The 20,595-nt window shown below is 41.8% G+C and overlaps 1 protein-coding gene across 3 annotated transcripts in view; it reads right to left on the bottom strand.

Annotated features, from left to right (window-relative positions):
• Positions 1 to 20,595, bottom strand: part of mao (monoamine oxidase) — a 134,064-nt gene that overhangs the window by 72,635 nt on the left and 40,834 nt on the right. For all 3 annotated transcript variants that reach the window (XM_069889301.1, XM_069889302.1, XM_069889303.1), the window contains exons 2-3: positions 13,595 to 13,689; positions 5,332 to 5,469 (exon numbers count right to left, since the gene is read on the bottom strand). In XM_069889301.1, coding sequence (XP_069745402.1) covers positions 5,332 to 5,388 — 57 coding nt within the window. In that variant the 5' untranslated portion in view covers positions 5,389 to 5,469; positions 13,595 to 13,689. The remainder of the gene's footprint in view (positions 1 to 5,331; positions 5,470 to 13,594; positions 13,690 to 20,595) is intronic.

Below are 20,595 nucleotides of genomic sequence, written 5' to 3'. Positions count from 1 at the left end.
ATGTCAAAAAAGTATAAATGGATTTGAGGAGCTAACAGCATCCTTCTGGAAGTTACAAATACGCTGATCTCCAGGATGTCAATGTTAAGAGATTAGAAAATTGCAATGCCTTTTGACACAAAGCAAATATATGCTTTTGTTAATGATTATTGCCTAGCACTTGGGGTGGCACAGTGAGTTAATGTTTAGTCCAGTGCTGTAACAGCACCAGCAACAGATTTGAACTTGGTGCTGTCTGTAAGGAGTTTGTACATTCTCTCAGTGTCTACGTTGGTTTCCTCCTTCCCTTCAAAAACATTGTAGGTTGTACAATTATATGGTCCGAGCTCATGAGCTGGAAAAGCCAGTTACCATGCAGTATGTTTAAATTTAAATTTTTAATTTCTATAAAATTTTAAATAAAGTCTTAAAAAAAATTTTTTTTTAAATTTCTAGCATTTATGGCAGGCATATTACTCACAGTTCAAGGTCATTGGTAATGAAGTCAAATTCTAGTAGGGCATAGAGAGCAAATGGGGGACATTATAAGTGTTGATAAACTAAGCCCATAGCCCCTCCAAAGTGATGACACAGGTGGATAGGGCAGTGAGAAAGACATTTGCTACACTTACCTTCAAAGGCCAAGATACTGAGTCATCAAAGTACCAAGATTAGTTTCATGTCAAAATCATCAAAAATTGCTGAGACTGCACTTAAGCATTGTATATAGTTCTCGTCCCCACAGGATGTGATAGCAATGGAGAGTGCAGATAGCAACTACCTGAGAGAGCCCTTTCTCCTGCTATCACACTTGAAGCAGTCTCCCAGGGTCTCAGCTGAATATCTGCTTACCAAAGGGATATATCAAGTATTTATATATTTAAGCAAACAAGAAAAAGATTATATCAGACACAAATTCATGTGATCTCAAAGTAAAACATTAGTATGCACTCTGCATTGTAGCAAGCAGCCCCCTTTTTTCCTGCCCCACATCTGTGGCCTTCTAGATTAGGATACAAAGATAAAACTAATGCCAGAACAAATTCTATTTCTACAAACTCCTCAAAAAAGCCATTATTCTTATCTCTCCTCGCATCTCCACCCACATCTGTTATTTTTCCCCAATGTCTCCATTGGGCACAACATCCAAGGCTGTTCCAAGCAGTGCTGGTGTGAGAACATCAACACCCAGCCTTCCAAATCTCTCCTATACACGGAGTTAAAACAAATTTCTAAAAAGCTGCTAAGAAAGCTCCCAAGGGTTACAATATTCTAAGGATTATTATTTAATTTTACTACTTCAGCTACACCCAAGTATTTTAGAGCACTAGGAAATAATGATCAATAACTCCAAAGTCAATGAGTGAGAAACAATAGGCTTTAATACACTTTAGATTATAGCTGGCCTGATTCCATATGCTCAAGTGAAGGAGGGAGGAGGGAGGTCAACCTTTATGGTCAGGTCACAAGGGGAGGAGTTATCAGTGGATGGGCCAGCTACCCATACACAGTCATACATACTTATCACCACATTCACACCCTCTTTTAAAAAATCCCGCCAGGTTAAAATTCTAGAGGCTCAGCCGGTCAGGTGGTCTCCTCTGCTTCTGTGGCCTTTGCAGTTCTGCCGGTGGTGTACTGGACAGTTCAATTGCCGGTCTTGTGTCCTGAGACTGAGGAGGGAGGACAGTCTCCATAGGAAAAGGGGCTCAGTTGCATGTGGGGGCAGTCGTGGTGGTCGGAGCACCTAGAAGGGGGTCCGGGGCACATGGGATGTGTTGCTAACCTGCACCAAGTCCCTGAGGGGGGGTGATGGAGCGTAAGTAGGATCTGGGTTGAATGGGATTGGGAGCGGGTAGGGGTCTCCAGCACGTGTCAGGTCCCAGACAGGGATTGCGTCCTCATGGCCGTCAGGGTACACCACATAGGCATACTGAGGGTTGGCATGCAGGAGCTGCACATCTTCGACCAACGAATTGGTCTTATGACCTCTTGCGCATTTCTGCAGTACAACGGTCCCAGTGCTATACAACTGCTCTTTGTCACAATGGGCTTGCAGTCCGGGGTCATGTTCTCAAATAATGATGGAAAGGGTATGCGGAGGGTGGAGAGGCCACAGGTGGGGGCTTTTATACCCTTAGGGGCAGTTGTGCTCCTCCTAATGCTATCATCACACTTCTGAAATGGCTTTGGAAATTGAGGCCCAGGAGGATCGGCATGCAGTGCTGTGGCATTACAAGTAAATGAAAGTTATCATAATGTTCTTCCCCCCCCACCATTACAATACCTGCGGATCTCAGCAGCTTGGTCCTTTGTGGCCATTGAGATTGTGCTGCTCATTGGTCTAACAGAGAAAGAGAATTTGTGAGCAGTGCCCGGATGGATGAAGCTGTTAGTTCTTTTCCCATTTATCTCAATCTCCATCATCGAGTGGGTGATCAGGTGAGGGCTGCCTTGATTCAGTTTGATTCAGCAGAAGAGGCTGGTCTGGGGAGGGGTGGGGTGGTGGGTGTTCTGATACAGGTATACAACATTATGAGGAACATTTTCCTCTTAAAGGAGGAGACTATGAGACAAGGGTAGAAGATTAAAATTAGGGGAAGAAGATTTAGAGGATTTGAGGAAGAATTAGGTTGTTTGAGATTTGAAAAGTTCTTCAAGGTGGTGAAGAAGGAATTCTCATATTTAAAGAGTATTTAGATGAGCATGTGAAATATCATGGCATAGATGACTACAAACCAAGTGCTGAAAAATTAAATAAAAGTAGATAGGTACTTGATTGCCAGCAGTGATAAAGTGAGCCAAAAGGACTAGTTTTAATTTAGAGGTGCAGCGCATAAACAGGTCCTTCAGGGTCATGAGCCTGCACTGTCCAAATATACCCATGTAGCACATTAAATTACTAACTCTGTATATCTTTGGAATGTGGGAGAAAACTGAAGAACCCGGACACAGGAAGAACATACAAACCCCTTACAGACAGTGGCAGATTCGAACATGGGTTGCTGGTGCTCTAATAATGTTGCACTAACCACTACACTAACTTATGCTGTCTGGTTCCATGTCCTTCTGACAGTCAATGATAAATCCATTTGGGAAAACAAGACAGGAGACACTGGGCAATTGTTCACATATCTATGGACATGCCAGTGCTACAACTAAAATAGAGCAGCTTGACTAGATGAACAACCAGCTCTAAGTATGGCTGAATTACGTCACATTCCTGGTCTTTAAATAAAGGCCAATCAATGACCAATAATCTGAAATGTTATTCATTTGCAATTGGTTTTCCAACGTCAGTCAATTTACAACTAGTTTACTCTACCTATTTAATGATATGTCCTTAAAGAGATTGGTATTATTTCCTTGGATATTCTGCTGATCAATAAAGAACATCAACAAAAGCTTCAGAAACTTTATGTTACAAAGTGATAATTATCTTTTTGAAATATCTAATCTCTTGATATATAATTAAACATAAAACCTTTGGTTTGATTTGCCCAGATGGTATTACAGCATTTCTGGAAAGAATCTAAAGATACACTTTTATTAACTTTAAATCTGGACTTCACACAAGGAACTCTTGATCCTTTTAAAGTGAAAACATTCAATTAATCAAGGTCAACATTAAAACAGTTACCAAAAAGCAGAAAAATCTACGAATGCTAGAAATCTGAAAAAGTATTAGAAAATAGTGGAGTTAATCAATAGGCCCATTAACATCAGTGAGGAAAGAAAACAGAATTCAAATTTCAGGTCAACAAGCTCATTAAAATTAGAAAAGTGAAAAAAAACAAATGTGTATCAAGTTGCAGAGACAAGTAAAAGAACAAAGAAATGTCTATGATTCAAGGTTGTCCAAATGACACAAATAGTGAGATGTAATTGAACAAAAATGGTTTTTTTTAAATAAAGCTTTTGTTAATCTGCCTGAAGATTTGTAAATAAAGGGGAAAGACAGCAGCCTTTAGAGAGAAAACAATGCTAGAACTGTGAGGTACACACAGCAGATAGGGAAATCTGAAATAAAAGAGAATGCTAAAACTATTCAGCAGGGTAGGCAGAAAGGTGGATGACCTTGCATCATCATTCACAAGTTCAGATACAAACAGGAGAACATTGAATTTAACAATTTGAGATCACCAATGTTGAGTCCCAAAGGCTGCAATGTGCTGAGACAGAAAATGAGATGCTGTTCCTTGAGTCAATGTTGGGCTTTATTGGAATAGTGCTGACAGAGGTCAGAAGTCATGTAGCTCTGTGATTTTTCCCTCCTAAAATTCTGTTACTTCATCCACATTATTTTTCCACAAAATTATCCCCATTATCCAGAATTCAATCAACTGGACACTCAAAAAACCAGGTGGGGTGGGGGGAGAGAGAGTAGAGACAAATAAATAAATAATAGATAGAATTTCCAATAAATAAGACTGGGCAGATGGACCCTGCAGGGGAGTGCCGAGACTTAACTGGACGTGTGCAGGTTTGCCACCTTTTTGCCATCTGTACTTGAGTGGAGGTGAGCGGATTGTCAGCACAAGGAAGGTGCGCCTAGGGCCTGACTGAGACCCTCGAGTCAGAGCCAGAAGGATGGGGACAGGATATGGAAGGGGAAGATGGCAGTGGTGTTGAGTCTTCCCTAATCCTGCCTCGTAAGATTCTTTATTAAGTATATCAGTAAGGTTTTATCTGTAAACTTGGGTGAGGAGGTTAATTATGGCAGCGGCACATTTAGTGTAGCAGCTTGTGCATTACTGTTACAGCACCAGCGACTGGGGTCCGAATTTAAATTTCATAAGTTAAGAAAATTACCTGATTAAAGTGAACATAATGAAAGACTATAATACTGATTTTGTTCAAGTTACTTCACATTTTGCACCGAATTTTGTCTTTTAAATGATGAGCACTCAGTGGCACAAGGACTGCTTCTTTTCTGCTGCCGTCAGATTCCTGAATAATCATGAACCAAAGACACTGCCTTACTTTTCATGCACTTTTATTGATATTATTATTTTATTTGTTATAGTGATGTCATAAGATGGTTATAATATGAATGCTTGCACTCTGATGCGACAAAACACCAAATTTCATGACTTCTTCATGACATTAAATCCTGGTTCTGTATTCTTAATGCAGGTGTATTCGTTAGGCATTGGAAGAGTGAGTCTCAGTCAACCATAAAATTTGCATATCCGACATCCACGATCCCCATGTATGCCAGATAATGGGGATTCTACTGTATTCAAAAAAAATTTTCAAAATGGTGGCCTCTGCATTTCAATCATCTTCTCCTCAACTAATAATATGAAACAATCAAATACTCTGCTAACAAATTAGTGTATCAATTCTTACCTTCACATAGTGAACCAAATTCTCAACCTCATTCACTTTATAGGTTTCCAGGCCCATTTCTTTTGACAGACGTAGGATTCTGTTTTGAGTTGGACCCACATAAGCTCCACCCAGGTCCACATATTTTACATTTTTATTCTACGTGAAAAATAACAGGAAAACAATTAAAATTCCACTCAGAGACGATTTACATTTTCATGAGCATGTAACTCTTCAAATCTTAAATCACTGTTGGAATGTGTAAACATTGCATGGAGCTGAAAGCTATCCATCTATTTGCACTCACTGTGTGACAATTTACAAGTCTATGAAGTGAATACAGACTGCAGCAACAAATTTAGTGAAAATTGTACTTAGTATCTTAATTCTGAGAGAAAAAAAATCCAAATGATTCACTTAATTACTGCTTTTATTCAGGATTTATCCACTTTGTCAATATTTGCACAGCAATATCACAGTGCCATAGGAGTACTAAAGTAAATACTAAAAATAACACAGTAGCGCATTTTTGAAAAATCTGCTGCACCAAATTAGTAACACCTTAGATTTCAGTTTAAAAAAAAAGACACAGTGAGTCACTTTCCTCAAAAAGAAAACTGGCAGGCACAGGACAATTTCCCAAAGATCTCTAGCTCGAAAGCCTATTCAAATAGTGGCCCAGATATTAAAGCAATATTTGTGTTCCTTGCACAACTGACAACATTTCCCTGAGAAACTCTGGAAATGCAGGTCCCCAAAGCAGTGGGAAATTCACTGCTATTATTCCAGCTAACATGAGATTTTAGAAAGCACAGGACCAATAAGCTGGAGAACTGAATGAATGTGCCCATTAGTGCAAAGAAATCTTAGAGGTGACAATTATTAATTAAAATCAACTTCCTGTTACTTTAATGGAATTCCAATCGACAAGTTTAGGGTCACAGAGTATTTTTATGTGACACTTGTGACTTTAATTCAGTCAGTATAAAACATGCTGCAATAAATGTCCCTGCCCTATTAAATAAGTTAGGCATAGTTCCTGCAACTGAGCAAGCAGGTTTGGCATTACAAACTTGACCAACGAGCTCAATTAAAGTTTTCCGTAAACATAAAAGGAACAGGCTTGTTCTTCAAACAATTAACCTCCACAAGAATGCAAGTATATGTCTCAAGATTCATTTTATTGTCATGTAATAATACACTAAAAATATAATGCACATGATACTGTTTAACTAAGGCCTGCCATAGCCAGACAGAGTTGCCATTAGTATTGTCTGGCGCCCCTCACAGTAACGGAAAAAGAGAAGCAAAAGAGTCCTTTCAGAGGCATCTCCAGCACTCTCACAGCCACTGCAGCTGCACAGACTCCTGTTCGATTCATTGGCAAGGAATGCAACCATAAATAGTCAAAGGCTGACTTTGAAGGAATTTTCTTTCTTTGCCTTTTCATTTTATTTTGCAATATGGTGCAAGAATTTGCAGATTCTTTGTAAGCCTTTGAATGGCAGGCAAAAGAAAGCTTTTCACTATATCTTGATACAGATGATAATACAAAAACTTAATATGGCTGCAAGTAATCTTTGGAGGAATGTGAATTTGATTGACTGGTTGAATCAATGGAATGTTTTGTTATGTAGGGACAGGAAACCTTACCTTGGTTTGGTCAAGGAATAATTACTAAATGTTTGGAGATTGGTCATAAAATGTTCATCTTTGATGTGCATCCTTAGAACAGGAAAATATAGGTGACATGCAATTATGCTCAGTGTATAATATTCATGATGTGCTATTTTTATGTCACCCTAGAACACAGAATCAGGATAACTTTCTTAAATATGCTTAAATAAAAATGGATGGATGGATGGATGGATGGATGGAGGTATCAACTTGAGAGAGTGTAATACTGGATCTCCTATTACAGAGATTGTCTCCTATGAGACAAGTACAGAAGTATGTAAAGGGGAACATTTTGGGGCCAGTGATCAAAATGGCATTATTTTCATTAATTATGGAGAAGGATAAGTCTGAGCTTTGGGTTGAGATTCTAAATTGGAAAAAGGCCAATTTTGAGGAAATAAGAAATTATCTAGAATGTGTGGATTGAGATAAGTTGTTTTGGGGAAAAGATGTGGGAGGTAAGTGGAGGACCTTTAAAAAGTGAAATTTTTAGGGTATAAAGTTTGTATGTTCCTGTCAGGGTTACAGGCAAGGTAACATCCTTCTCCATTAACAATGGCGTGAAGCAAGGCTGTGTTCTCGCACCAACCCTCTTTTCAATCTTCTTCAGCATGATGCTGAACCAAGCCATGAAAGACCCCAACAATGAAGACGCTGTTTACATCCGGTACCGCACGGATGGCAGTCTCTTCAATCTGAGGCGCCTGCAAGCTCACACCAAGACACAAGAGAAACTTGTCCGTGAACTACTCTTTGCAGATGATGCCGCTTTAGTTGCCCATTCAGAGCCAGCTCTTCAGCGCTTGACGTCCTGCTTTGCGGAAACTGCCAAAATGTTTGGCCTGGAAGTCAGCCTGAAGAAAACTGAGGTCCTCCATCAGCCAGCTCCCCACCATGACTACCAGCCCCCCCACATCTCCATCGGGCACACAAAACTCAAAACGGTCAACCAGTTTACCTATCTCGGCTGCACCATTTCATCAGATGCAAGGATCGACAATGAGATAGACAACAGACTCGCCAAGGCAAATAGCGCCTTTGGAAGACTACACAAAAGAGTCTGGAAAAACAACCAACTGAAAAACCTCACAAAGATAAGCGTATACAGAGCCGTTGTCATACCCACACTCCTGTTCGGCTCCGAATCATGGGTCCTCTACCGGCACCACCTACGGCTCCTAGAACGCTTCCACCAGCGTTGTCTCCGCTCCATCCTCAACATCCATTGGAGCGCGGACGAAGATTTATGGAGGGGGTAAAAAGTCCACGTTAGCTGCAGGCTCGTTTGTGGCTGACCAGTCCGATGCGGGACAGGCAGACACGATTGCAACGGTTGCAAGGGAAAATTGGTTGGTTGGGGTTGGGTGTTGGGTTTTTCCTCCTTTGCCTTTTGTCAGTGAGGTGGGCTCTGCGGTCTTCTTCCAAGGAGGCTGCTGCCCGCCAAACTGTGAGGCGCCAAGATGCACGGTTTGAGGCGTTATCAGCCCACTGGCGGTGGTCAATGTGGCAGGCACCAAGAGATTTCTTTAGGCAGTCCTTGTACCTTTTCTTTGATGCACCTCTGTCACGGTGGCCAGTGGAGAGCTCGCCATATAATACGATCTTGGGAAGGCGATGGTCCTCCATTCTGGAGACGTGACCCATCCAGCGCAGCTGGATCTTCAGCAGCGTGGACTCGATGCTGTCGACCTCTGCCATCTCGAGTACCTCGACGTTAGGGGTGTGAGCGCTCCAATGGATGTTGAGGATGGAGCGGAGACAACGCTGGTGGAAGCGTTCTAGGAGCCGTAGGTGGTGCCGGTAGAGGACCCATGATTCGGAGCCGAACAGGAGTGTGGGTATGACAACGGCTCTGTATACGCTTATCTTTGTGAGGTTTTTCAGTTGGTTGTTTTTCCAGACTCTTTTGTGTAGTCTTCCAAAGGCGCTATTTGCCTTGGCGAGTCTGTTGTCTATCTCATTGTCGATCCTTGCATCTGATGAAATGGTGCAGCCGAGATAGGTAAACTGGTTGACCGTTTTGAGTTTTGTGTGCCCGATGGAGATGTCCGGTACCGCACGGATGGCAGTCTCTTCAATCTGAGGCGCCTGCAAGCTCACACCAAGACACAAGAGAAACTTGTCCGTGAACTACTCTTTGCAGATGATGCCGCTTTAGTTGCCCATTCAGAGCCAGCTCTTCAGCGCTTGACGTCCTGCTTTGCGGAAACTGCCAAAATGTTTGGCCTGGAAGTCAGCCTGAAGAAAACTGAGGTCCTCCATCAGCCAGCTCCCCACCATGACTACCAGCCCCCCCACATCTCCATCGGGCACACAAAACTCAAAACGGTCAACCAGTTTACCTATCTCGGCTGCACCATTTCATCAGATGCAAGGATCGACAATGAGATAGACAACAGACTCGCCAAGGCAAATAGCGCCTTTGGAAGACTACACAAAAGAGTCTGGAAAAACAACCAACTGAAAAACCTCACAAAGATAAGCGTATACAGAGCCGTTGTCATACCCACACTCCTGTTCGGCTCCGAATCATGGGTCCTCTACCGGCACCACCTACGGCTCCTAGAACGCTTCCACCAGCGTTGTCTCCGCTCCATCCTCAACATCCATTGGAGCGCTCACACCCCTAACGTCGAGGTACTCGAGATGGCAGAGGTCGACAGCATCGAGTCCACGCTGCTGAAGATCCAGCTGCGCTGGATGGGTCACGTCTCCAGAATGGAGGACCATCGCCTTCCCAAGATCGTATTATATGGCGAGCTCTCCACTGGCCACCGTGACAGAGGTGCACCAAAGAAAAGGTACAAGGACTGCCTAAAGAAATCTCTTGGTGCCTGCCACATTGACCACCGCCAGTGGGCTGATAACGCCTCAAACCGTGCATCTTGGCGCCTCACAGTTTGGCGGGCAGCAGCCTCCTTTGAAGAAGACCGCAGAGCCCACCTCACTGACAAAAGGCAAAGGAGGAAAAACCCAACACCCAACCCCAACCAACCAATTTTCCCTTGCAACCGCTGCAATCGTGTCTGCCTGTCCCGCATCGGACTGGTCAGCCACAAACGAGCCTGCAGCTGACGTGGACTTTTTACCCCCTCCATAAATCTTCGTCCGCGAAGCCAAGCCAAAGACCAAAGACAGGCAAGGTTAGCAGGCATAGGGAACTTTGGTTTTCGAGGGATATTGTGGATCTGGTTTGGAAGAAGAGATAGGTGTATAGCAGGTATTGGCAACATGGAGCTAATGAGGTACTCGAGGAGTATTTAAAAAAATCTCAAGAAAGAAGTCAGGAAGGCTAACAGAAGACACGAGGTTGCTTTGGAAGACAATGTGGAGGAAAATTCTAAGGGTTTCTACAGATATATTAAGAAATGTAAGGGACAAAATTGGTCTCCTTGAAGATCAGAGTGGTCAGCTTTGTATGGAGCCAAAAGCAATGGGGGAGGTGTTAATAGTATTTTTCCCCATCAGTATTCACTCAGGAAAAGGGCACAGAGTCATTGGAAGAATGGAAAATGATTAGTAAGATCATGGATATAGATTAAAGAGGAGGAAGTGCTTTTCGTCTTAAAACAATTAAGGTTGGATAAATCCCTAGGGCCCGACAAGATATTCCCTTGGACCTTGAGGGAGACGAGTGTAGAAATTGTAGGGGCTCTGGCAGAAATATTTAAAATATTCTTATCCATGGGTATGGTGCCGGAAGATTGGTGGGTAGCTCATGTTGTTCTGTTGTTTAAGAAAGGCTCCAAAAGTAACCCTGGAAATTATAGGCCAATGAGCCGGATGTCAGTATTAGGTAAATTATTTGTAGATGTTCTAAGAGATCAGATATACAAGTATTTGGATAGCCAGAAACTGGTAAGGAATAGTCAACATGGCTATGTATGTGTGTAACAGAGTTAAAAATACATTTTAATAATTTTTTATTCTCAATTCTGTATTTGTGAATTTTATCTCGATGAGTTATTTGTATTTACTGTTATTTTAATGTTTCCTGTGGGAATGAGTTTTGCGGTGAACACCTCTTGTGTACCTCCTAAATCCCTCCCTTCCTGTTCCTCACACTGCTTGCTACATGCTAAGGACAAGTGTGGGGGAACTTTGCTTCTGGGCCACTTTAATGTTTTCTTTGGAAAATGGATTGTTTATGTTATCAATCTTAATGTATTATTGTTCAATGCTAATATTATTATGTTTTACAGTTGATTTTGTATTGTTTTATCCATTAATGAAAGTTTTATGGGAGCTTTTATCTAACTTGTGTTTAGACACTATTACCAAGTGTTGATCACATGAACCGCATAGCATGGTGGCTGAAAATTCACAGTGTAAATTCTGTTATTTTGCATGTTTAGGAGCAAAGGGGCAGAAAAGGATGAAAAACTAGGTCATCTTCATCATTCATACCATGATCACATGGTAAAGATAAGATAGTGTTTCTCCAGGACCACAGAGTATATTAACATAAATAAGTTAGAATAGGAGTTAAACACAATGAAATATTAAAATTTAAACATTAACTGATGACCACTTCCAGTTTTAACAGCCTTGTCCCTTCATTCAGTCCTGACCCATCTGGATAACAATGCCTGTTGCTCATCAACTTCAGCTCAGTGTTTAATACGATCAGAGGCTGGTGGAGAAGCTGTCCTCACTAGGACTCAACACCCCTCTCTGTAACTGGATTCTGAACTTCCTAATGGAAAGGCCAGTGTCTGTAGAAGAATATTGAGCAACGTCACACTGAGCCCTGGCGCACCTTAAGGCTGTGTGCTTAGCCTGTACCCGTTCACACTTCAACACACAACTTCATCACTTGATCCAGCTCCGACAGCGTCATCATATTTGCAGATGACACAACAATCGTCGGCCTCATCAGCAACAATGATGAATCACGCTCCAGAGAAGAGGTGGAAAATCTCATGAAATGGTGAGAGAGCAACAACCCAAATCTTAAAGTGGACAAGACGAAGGAGATGATCATGGACTTCAGGAGGATCAGAAATGGCCACTCTCCATTATCCATCAATAGGTCTGTAATGAAGAGAGGAGTGACTTATCTAGTGACCGATTGTGGACACAACATCTCCTCACTTGTTAGGAAGGTGCAAGAGCAACTGCACTTTTTGATAAAACTGAAGTGGGCAGGGCTACCAGCCACCATCATGTCAACCTTCTACAGAAGCTCTACCGAGAGTGTCCTGGTCGGCTGCATTACTGTATGTACGATTGCTGCAGAGAAATGGATCATAGGTCGATCCACAGGACCATAAGAGTGGCAGAGAGAATCACTGGAGTCTCCGTCACCACCACCCCACGTGATTTATTAGGATCATTGTCTCAAGATGGTGCACAAAATCATTGAGAACCTCTTCCATCCTGCACACAGCATCTTTCAGCTACTCCTGGAAGGAAAGAGATACAGGAGGATCAGAGCCAGCATCACCAGGCTCCTTCTTACCACGGGCAAGGAGAATGATGAACTGCTCATACTAACTGTCAGAAACTCTCATATTCACAAGATAATATTTATTTATTTGTATATCGATATATCGATCTATATTGATATCGATCGATATAGATCTATATATATATATATATATATATATATGAATTCTTGTCCTGCATATGTATTGTTGTCCCTATGTGTGTTATGTCTGGTTGCACTGAGGACCAGAGAATGCTACTTCGTCAGGTTGTACTTGTGCAATTAAATGATAATAAACTTGACTTGAAAGAGGCTGGTGTGTTTTCAGCCTTATGAGCAAGTTGTGCTCTCACAACTGGGATAAAAGGACCCTGGTTTCCTGGTTAAAAAATACAAAATCAAATGATCTTTGCCAAGATGAATCAAATAGTCATAAAGTTTATTCAAAGATCAGGAAGACTCTGAAGAGCAATTACTAGACCAGGTATCTTGATCATTTGAAAAAGAAACCCTGCTGCAAATAAATGTACAAGTTTGATAATTGATGCTGTAAAAGCCGACAATAACTTTTGGAAACAATTTCTATTGGTAGCAATGAGGTAAAAATATGGGAATAAACAAATTGGACTTCTTTTAATCCATGCAAGGAAACATTGTGATTCTGTTGGACAAGGAGACCCATGCAGTTTACCCGCTTTCCAACAATGTTTACACAAAAGATCAGTGTGAAACCTAAAGATTCCATATGAATGAAGGCTAAATATGGGTGGCATGGTTGGCATAGCAGTTAGTGCAATGCCTTTACAGTGCCAGTGATCAGAACCAACTGTCTGTAAGGAGTTTTTATGTTCTCCCTATGTCTGTGTGGGTTTACTCCGGCAGCTCCAGTTTCCTCCCACATTCAAAATGTACCGTTGGTGTAGGTTCACTGGTGTCATTGTGTGGCATGGGCTCGTGGGCCAAAATGGCTTGTTGCCGTGCAGTATGTCTAAATTTTTTAAAAAAATTATATTCTGCATGCAAATAAACCAACACCTCTGATATACATGAACTATCCCTTATTGCTTAAATTGCATCATTAATTGAATCAAATAACTATCTTTAGCAGAAAATAAACTTCAAAACAAGATTACCAGCTTGTTCCTCTTGGCAATTTGTTTTGCAATCTTTCAGACTTACTCTGATTGTGAAAGTCCGGCCTCCAACCCTGTCACGAGCCTCCAGTACCACCACTTTTAGCCCAGATTCTCTCAACAATTTGGCTGCTGAAAGACCTAAGGAGTTTTTTAAAAAAAAAAACAGAAAACTTCAAACTCAGAGCAAGAATGAATTTTAGAATAAATTTTGAATCACAAAGCCAAGCAGCAATAGTACATAAAAATAAAAGTTTAAAATGTAAGAAGTCCTTATTTTTGTTTGAATCTGTTGATGAGAGTAATGATGTTCTATAGACTTGAGTTGAACTGACAAATGGAAGGTTCAGCTGCTGATGTCACCCAAACGTGGATTGAAAGTTTAAAAACATCTGGATTTTGTAAATGGTGACAACTTCAAGATAAACAGTAATTTCTACTTCTCAACAAAATGCAGTCATGTGGTGTCAAATAGTATTGCAGCATCAGATCAAATCTTCCCCTCTTTTAGAGTTCCCTTGTGGTGTCACACTATTAAAATTACCAACCACCAGATACAAAATGCCCTGGACTTTGCACTCTTGCTCTATTAAAATCTAAACTATTCAGAATTTTTTGGCAATTCCAGGTTAAATTCAAGATTTGCCTATGTCCGAAGCCAAGAAAATAAAGTGAACAAATGTGGAAAAGAGAAGCTATTCTGCAAGATAATCATTATCCCATATTTAATGTTATATTTCGGACAAGGATTATCTAATACTGTTGGATGGAAAAAAAATGTCAACATTTTATCTTAAAATTTAAATTAGAATAGATTGGGATGTTTGTTACTTTTTCTATCATCTCTTCATTTGCAATTGCTTGGAAGATTTCAAGTTCTTTCAACAAAAGATTAGGATCCAATTTTCTGAACATTGATTTCATTTAGCAAAACATAATTCAGAAATATCAAAATTTTATTAAAAATTTTAAATGAGGATAGATTGTGATGTTTGTTACTTATTGCATTATCTTTTCATTCGCAATTGCTTGAAGGGTTTTTAATTCTTTCAATCCACTTCAATTTTCTCAACAAGGATTTCAATTAGCAAAACAATTTACAGACGTACAAAGAAAAGAATGTTTTTAATCTACATTCTTCAGTTGTTATGCAATGGTTATTAAACAATGCTTTTTCCATGACCTCTGGATATTCACTATCTTTTCTCCATGAAGGATATTTTCTCCATAACATCTATCTTTTTCTTCGAAACGGACAACTTCTTACATGGATATCTAGGCTGGTAATGATCTTTTTTTATTAAAGTTTGGTATCCAAGATAATGAAGTTAATAATTTATTTGATATAATTTCAAGCTATATAAAAGTAAAAGTTTGTACATAGTAAAATTTTTATAAATTTGGCTTGGACTTTTATGAGAAATGTATTCCCACAACACCCCTGCAAACCATCAGCAAATTCCGGATCTTATACAAATGTTGAAGTAGCAGATGACAAAGCTCATCTCCTAGAGGAACTCAATGTCTTCTATGCCCGATTTGATGGCAGTAACAGTGAAGACCCACTCTTCTGCAACCCCATGTCCCCTGATGATTCCATTCAGTTTGTATCCGAGGATGACGTGCCTGCTGCCTTCAGGAAAGCAAATCTGAGGAAAGTATTCAGCCTGGAGTACCTGGCTAAGTAATAAAAATCTGTGCTGGCCATCTTACCAATGTATTCACGGATATATTCAATATCTCACTAAAGCAGGTGTAGTACCAACCTGTTTCAACAGGCATTAATCATACCAGTGCCCAAGCAGAGTGTAGTAACCTGCCTTAATGACTAGTGACCAGAGCACTTACATCAACAGCGATGAAGGCTGGAGTTGAAGCATATCAGCTCCTGTCTGAGCAGTGACATGGATACATTCCAGTTCACCCATCATAGCCACAGGTCTATGGAGGATACCATCTCACTGACTGTACACAAAGCCATGAAACATCTGGACAGTAAAGATGCATTCATCAAGATGCTCTTTATCAACTACAGTTTGGCATTTAACACCATCATCCCCTCAAATGTGACCAGCAAACTCCAAGACCTGGGAGTTAACACCCCACTCTGTAATTGGATCATTTCTTCACCTCCAGACTACAATCAATGAGGATTGGTAAGAACATCTCCACAATCTCCATCAATACTGGAGCACCACTGGGCTAGGTTCTTAGCCCACAGCTCTACTCACTTTACCCTTACGGTACGACAATAACACCATCTACAAACTTGCTGATGATCCCATGGTGGTGGGTTCCATAAAGAAAGGTGATGAGTCAACGTACTGGAGGGAGATTGAAAACTTAGTTGAATGGTGCACCAACAATCTTGCACTAAAGACCTGATTGTTAGCTTCAGGAAGGGAAAGACAGATATACAAGCCAGTGATCATGGTGTGGGGGGTGGGGGGGGGGGGTGATGAAATCAGAGGTGGAGAGGATGAGCAAATTTAAGTTCTTGGGAGTCACTAACTCGGAAGATCTTTCCTGGACCGAATACACTAAAGGCATTGTAAAGTAAGCATCCCGGCCCCTCTACTTCCTCAAGAGTTTGCGGAGGTTTGGTATGACACCAGAAACCTTGTCAAATTTCTACAGATGAGTGGTGGAAATTGTGCTGACTGGCTGCATCATGGTCTGGTATGGGGTTACCAATACCCTGGAGTGTAAAGCCCTGCAAAAAGGTAGTGGACAAAGCCCAGGACATCACAGGCAAAACCCTCCCCACTATTGAGAACATCTGCAAGGAACGCTGCTGTTGGAGAGAAGCAGCAATCATCAAAGATCGGCGCCACCCAGCACACACACTGTTTTTGCTGCTGCCATCAGGCAAGAGGTATAAGTGCAACCACACTTGCACCACCAGGTTCAGGAACAGCTGCTACCCTTCAACAATCAGACTCCTCAATAACAAACTCAATCAGGGAGTCATTTCAGGGCTCTTACTTGTGCACTTTATTGATTTTTTAAAATTATCTCTATTGCAGTTTGTTTGCTTTCATTATCCATTTACATTTCTTTATTCTATTGCAGTTTGTTTGCTTTCATTATCCATTTACATTTCTTTATTTGGTTAAATGTTTACATGTGTACAGTTTTTTTTGCACTGCCAGTAAGTGGTAATTCTGCCTCACACGCATGAAATGAATCTCAGGGTTGTAAGTGATGTCATGTTTGTACTCTGACAATAAATCTGAAATGCAGAAATCACCAACTTATCAGGTTGCTGGGGCTTTGCCCACAATTCTCCTCCACCTGATGAAGGAATAAATACTATTGATTCAAAACTAGAAGGAAAACGGTGGCAGGAGTAGAGGCTTTCTTCTTTGATTAGCTATGAATATTTCTGTACGAATGAGGAAAAGCTTAGTGAGATGTTAAAGTTTCAATTTTCAGAATTTATCTGGGTGGGCCACATACTTGTATTGCATAAAGCCACGATGATGAGAATCAGGTTAGGCTCTGTAAGGTAGTCATTACCAGGCTAGTCTTCTATAACTGTCAGAACTTTTTTGGGCTTTGGTGTCCAGAATTTGCATTTTGTCACTGGATTATGTATTACTTTGGTTAATTCATTCCAATGCACATGCACAAATGGGAACGATGGCTTTTGAGAAAACACATTCAAGAAGAAGGAATTACTAAATTTACTGTGCTTTTTCTAGAAGGGAAAAGTGATGGCTACACAATGAAGATATCAAGGCAATCTGCAGCAAATAAATGAAGGCTTCGTTTCATGATGAACAATTACATGGCTGTTATTAGGGCAAAATAGATATGTAATAATGGAAGTTGGTACCTTTAGCTGTTTCCATGGTTACAATTACCGTGCAGATAGTTGGGTAAAATTGAAATAGCAGCTTCCCTTTATTGTTAGAGACTATGAAATACTCATTTTCAGTGCATCTGGATCATTATTTTGTTTTTAAAAAATCTGTTTAATAATAATAATTTTCAAACAAAGCAGTCTCTTGTTAAGTCCAGAGATGATACTATAATCAGTTATTCATCTTGTCTTCAGTACGGGGATCAAAGTGCAGTTTCAATAATCCACGAACAAAATGCCTGAAGGCAAGGCAGAGACAACAGTGAAGCAGATCTTTAAATGTTATTCCACAGCTACAAGGAGCTTGATTCCTTTCTTGCATATAAAGCAGGCGAGACGTACATGCCAAAGATTTACACAGCTGGACATTGTAACTCTTATTTGTTCAGCTCTCAGATTATGGTGGAGAGTACAAGACCAAAATAAAAACTGGCCCTAACAGTCAGTGACAACTGTTATATTAAGCTCCCTCAACCTTGTAAAATGTGTGCTGCATACAGTAAGCTTATATCAAAATAAAACTGAAGATAGTTGGTCAGTCTGCAGTGAAAAATGGTCTTAAATTCTTAATAGGTAATTGACCAATTTGCAATTCCCTTCTTGTAAATAAAATATACCCAACCTCTCAACGAGCTTAAAAAAAAATAAACTGATTTTCTAAGATTCCCAAAGCACAGCTCGCAGACAGCATAAAGGGTGTCAACTATTGTTTAACCATCCACACTAATAGTTGTTAACTTGGAGGTAAAACATAGGATTCTGTTGAACTATGGTTAAGAGAGAAAAAAAAACACAAATGCTGGAGAAATTCAGCAGCTCAAACGGTGCCTTTATGTAGCAAAGGTAGATCACCAACATTTCGGGTGATCAAGGTGTGGGGGAACAAGAGAGATGTCTGAACAAAAGGGGGAAAGTGAGGGGAGGGGGGTGGTAAGGGTGGAAGATGATAGGTGGGGGGGGTGCAAACACCATGGGAAGGGGGGGAGAGGAGGACTCTAGGCTAGGTGGAGAGAGAAAGGAAGTAGGAACTAGAATAACTAGTTAGGGAGGTGGGCGGTGGGGGGAAGCAAGCTGATTAGTGAAAGCAGTGAACCCTGGGTTGGAGAGTGCCCAGACAAAAAAATGAGGTCGTTCCTCCAATCTGCAGGTGGTCCAGGTGGGGTAGTGTGAAAGGCCATGAACAGACATGGTACCTTGAGAATTGAAATGGTTGGCTAAGGGGAGATTGCTTTCGTTGCGGAAGAAGAGGAGGTGCTGAGCGAAGCAATTTCCTAATCTGCGACCCGTCTCTCCGATGTACAGAAGGCCAAAGAGGGTGCACCCGATGCAGTAAATGAGTTCTTTGGAGGTACAGGTGAGTGTGGAACAAGTGGTTGAATGCATGGATCTGGCAGCAGATGTAGATGTAGTACAGGAGGGGTCTGCTGCAGGCCATGGCCAGCGAGGTCCAGAGCTGTGGCAGCAAGAGGGCGAGTTGCCACTAGTATCTATACATCGAGGTGAGAGTAATGCATAGGAGTCGTTGTGAGAAGCGGAGCGAGCAATGGTCAGTGTGATGCAAGTACCTGACATCCTGGCGTGGGCCAAACTGAGAGGCCTGGAATTACAGCTGGAACCCATGAGCCACGAGCTGGTGGCGGAGACAAGTAGAGAGGAAGGCAACGTGGCTATGGAATCTAGTCTAGGTGAGTACATGGTCATAGAGCTTGAGAGCAGCAGGGGTGACAGATGGGGAGCAGTGAGAGAGAATCCCACAAAACATGTAGAGAGCAAAAGCAAACTTCTTCAGGGTAGGCATCCCTTGGAGAGCTTTCACAGAGTTGTTGTAGTAATCAGAAGTATATCACAGGATTCTGTTGACACCAGTGGTTAAGTAAAAAAAACACAACTGCTGGAGAAACTCAGCAGTTCAAACAGTGTTTTATATAGCAAAGGTGAAAATACATCACCAACGTTTTGGGCTAGTTGTTAACTTGGTCATCACCTCTGGCTATAATTGCATAACCCATTCACTGTAGCTTCCAGATTTCACCTCTCCCCTCTCCTCCCCCGCGGCAGTGACCCTCTCCTCTCCGCTCTCCTCCCCCGCACAGTGACCCCTCTCCTCTCCCCTCCCCAGCGGCAGCGGCCCCTGTCCCCACACACCCACACCCACACCCACAGGTGGTCAATGTGGCAGGCACCAAGAGCTTTCTTTCGGCAGTCCTTGTACCTCTTCTTTGGTGCACCTCTGTCTCGGTGGCCAGTGGAGAGCTCGCCATATAACACGATGTTGGGAAGGCGATGGTCCTCCATTCTGGAGACGTGACCTACCCAGCGCAGTTTGATCTTCAGCAGCATGGATTCAATGCTGTCGGCCTCTGCCATCTCGAGTACTTCGATGTTGGAGATGAAGTCGTTCTAATGAATGTTGAGGATGGAGCGGAGACAACGCTGGTGGAAGCATTCTAGGAGCCGAGGGTGATGTCGGTAAAGGACCCATGATTCGGAGCCGAACAGGAGTGTGGGTATGACAACGGCTCTGTATACGCTAATCTTTGTGAGGTTTTTCAGTTGGTTGTTTTTCCCAGACTCTTTTGTGTAGTCTTCCAAAGGCGCTATTTGCCTTGGCGAACCTGTTGTCTATCTCATTGTCGATCCTTGCATCTGATGAAATGGTGCAGCCGAGATAGGTAAACTGGTTGACCGTTTTGAGTTTTGTGTGCCCGATGGAGATGTGGGGGGGCTGGTAGTCATGGTCGGGAGCTGGCTGATGGAGGACCTCAGTTTTCTTCTGGCTGACTTCCAGGCCAAACATTTTGGCAGTTTCCGCAAAACAGGACGTCAAGCAGAAGAAGGAAAAAAATCACTACGATGTCCCACCACCCCTTGACTCAGTGCAGTGCACATCTTACAATTTCTCTAGCATTTACAGGGATCCAATGGCTTGGTGCCAGGATGGTTAATCCAATTACAACAGCCAATGGCCCAAGGCCAAGTACAGGCAGGCTGGAGAATGCAGTCAAGGTAATTTACATGGAACCAACAAGGTGTGCAGTAATGGGTGGGGCGGAACCAAACCTTGATTGGTAGCTGGTGTGTCATCACACTAGGTAGGGGACAGTGCCTTCCCAATGCAGGTCTAAAACATTGGTTATTTATCTTTACCTCCTTTGAATGCTGCAAGGTCTGCTGAGTTTCTC

Source organism: Narcine bancroftii, chromosome 7, assembly GCF_036971445.1.
Source record: "Narcine bancroftii isolate sNarBan1 chromosome 7, sNarBan1.hap1, whole genome shotgun sequence".
NCBI lineage: Eukaryota > Metazoa > Chordata > Chondrichthyes > Torpediniformes > Narcinidae > Narcine > Narcine bancroftii.
This window is presented reverse-complemented; position numbering and strand designations above follow the sequence as displayed.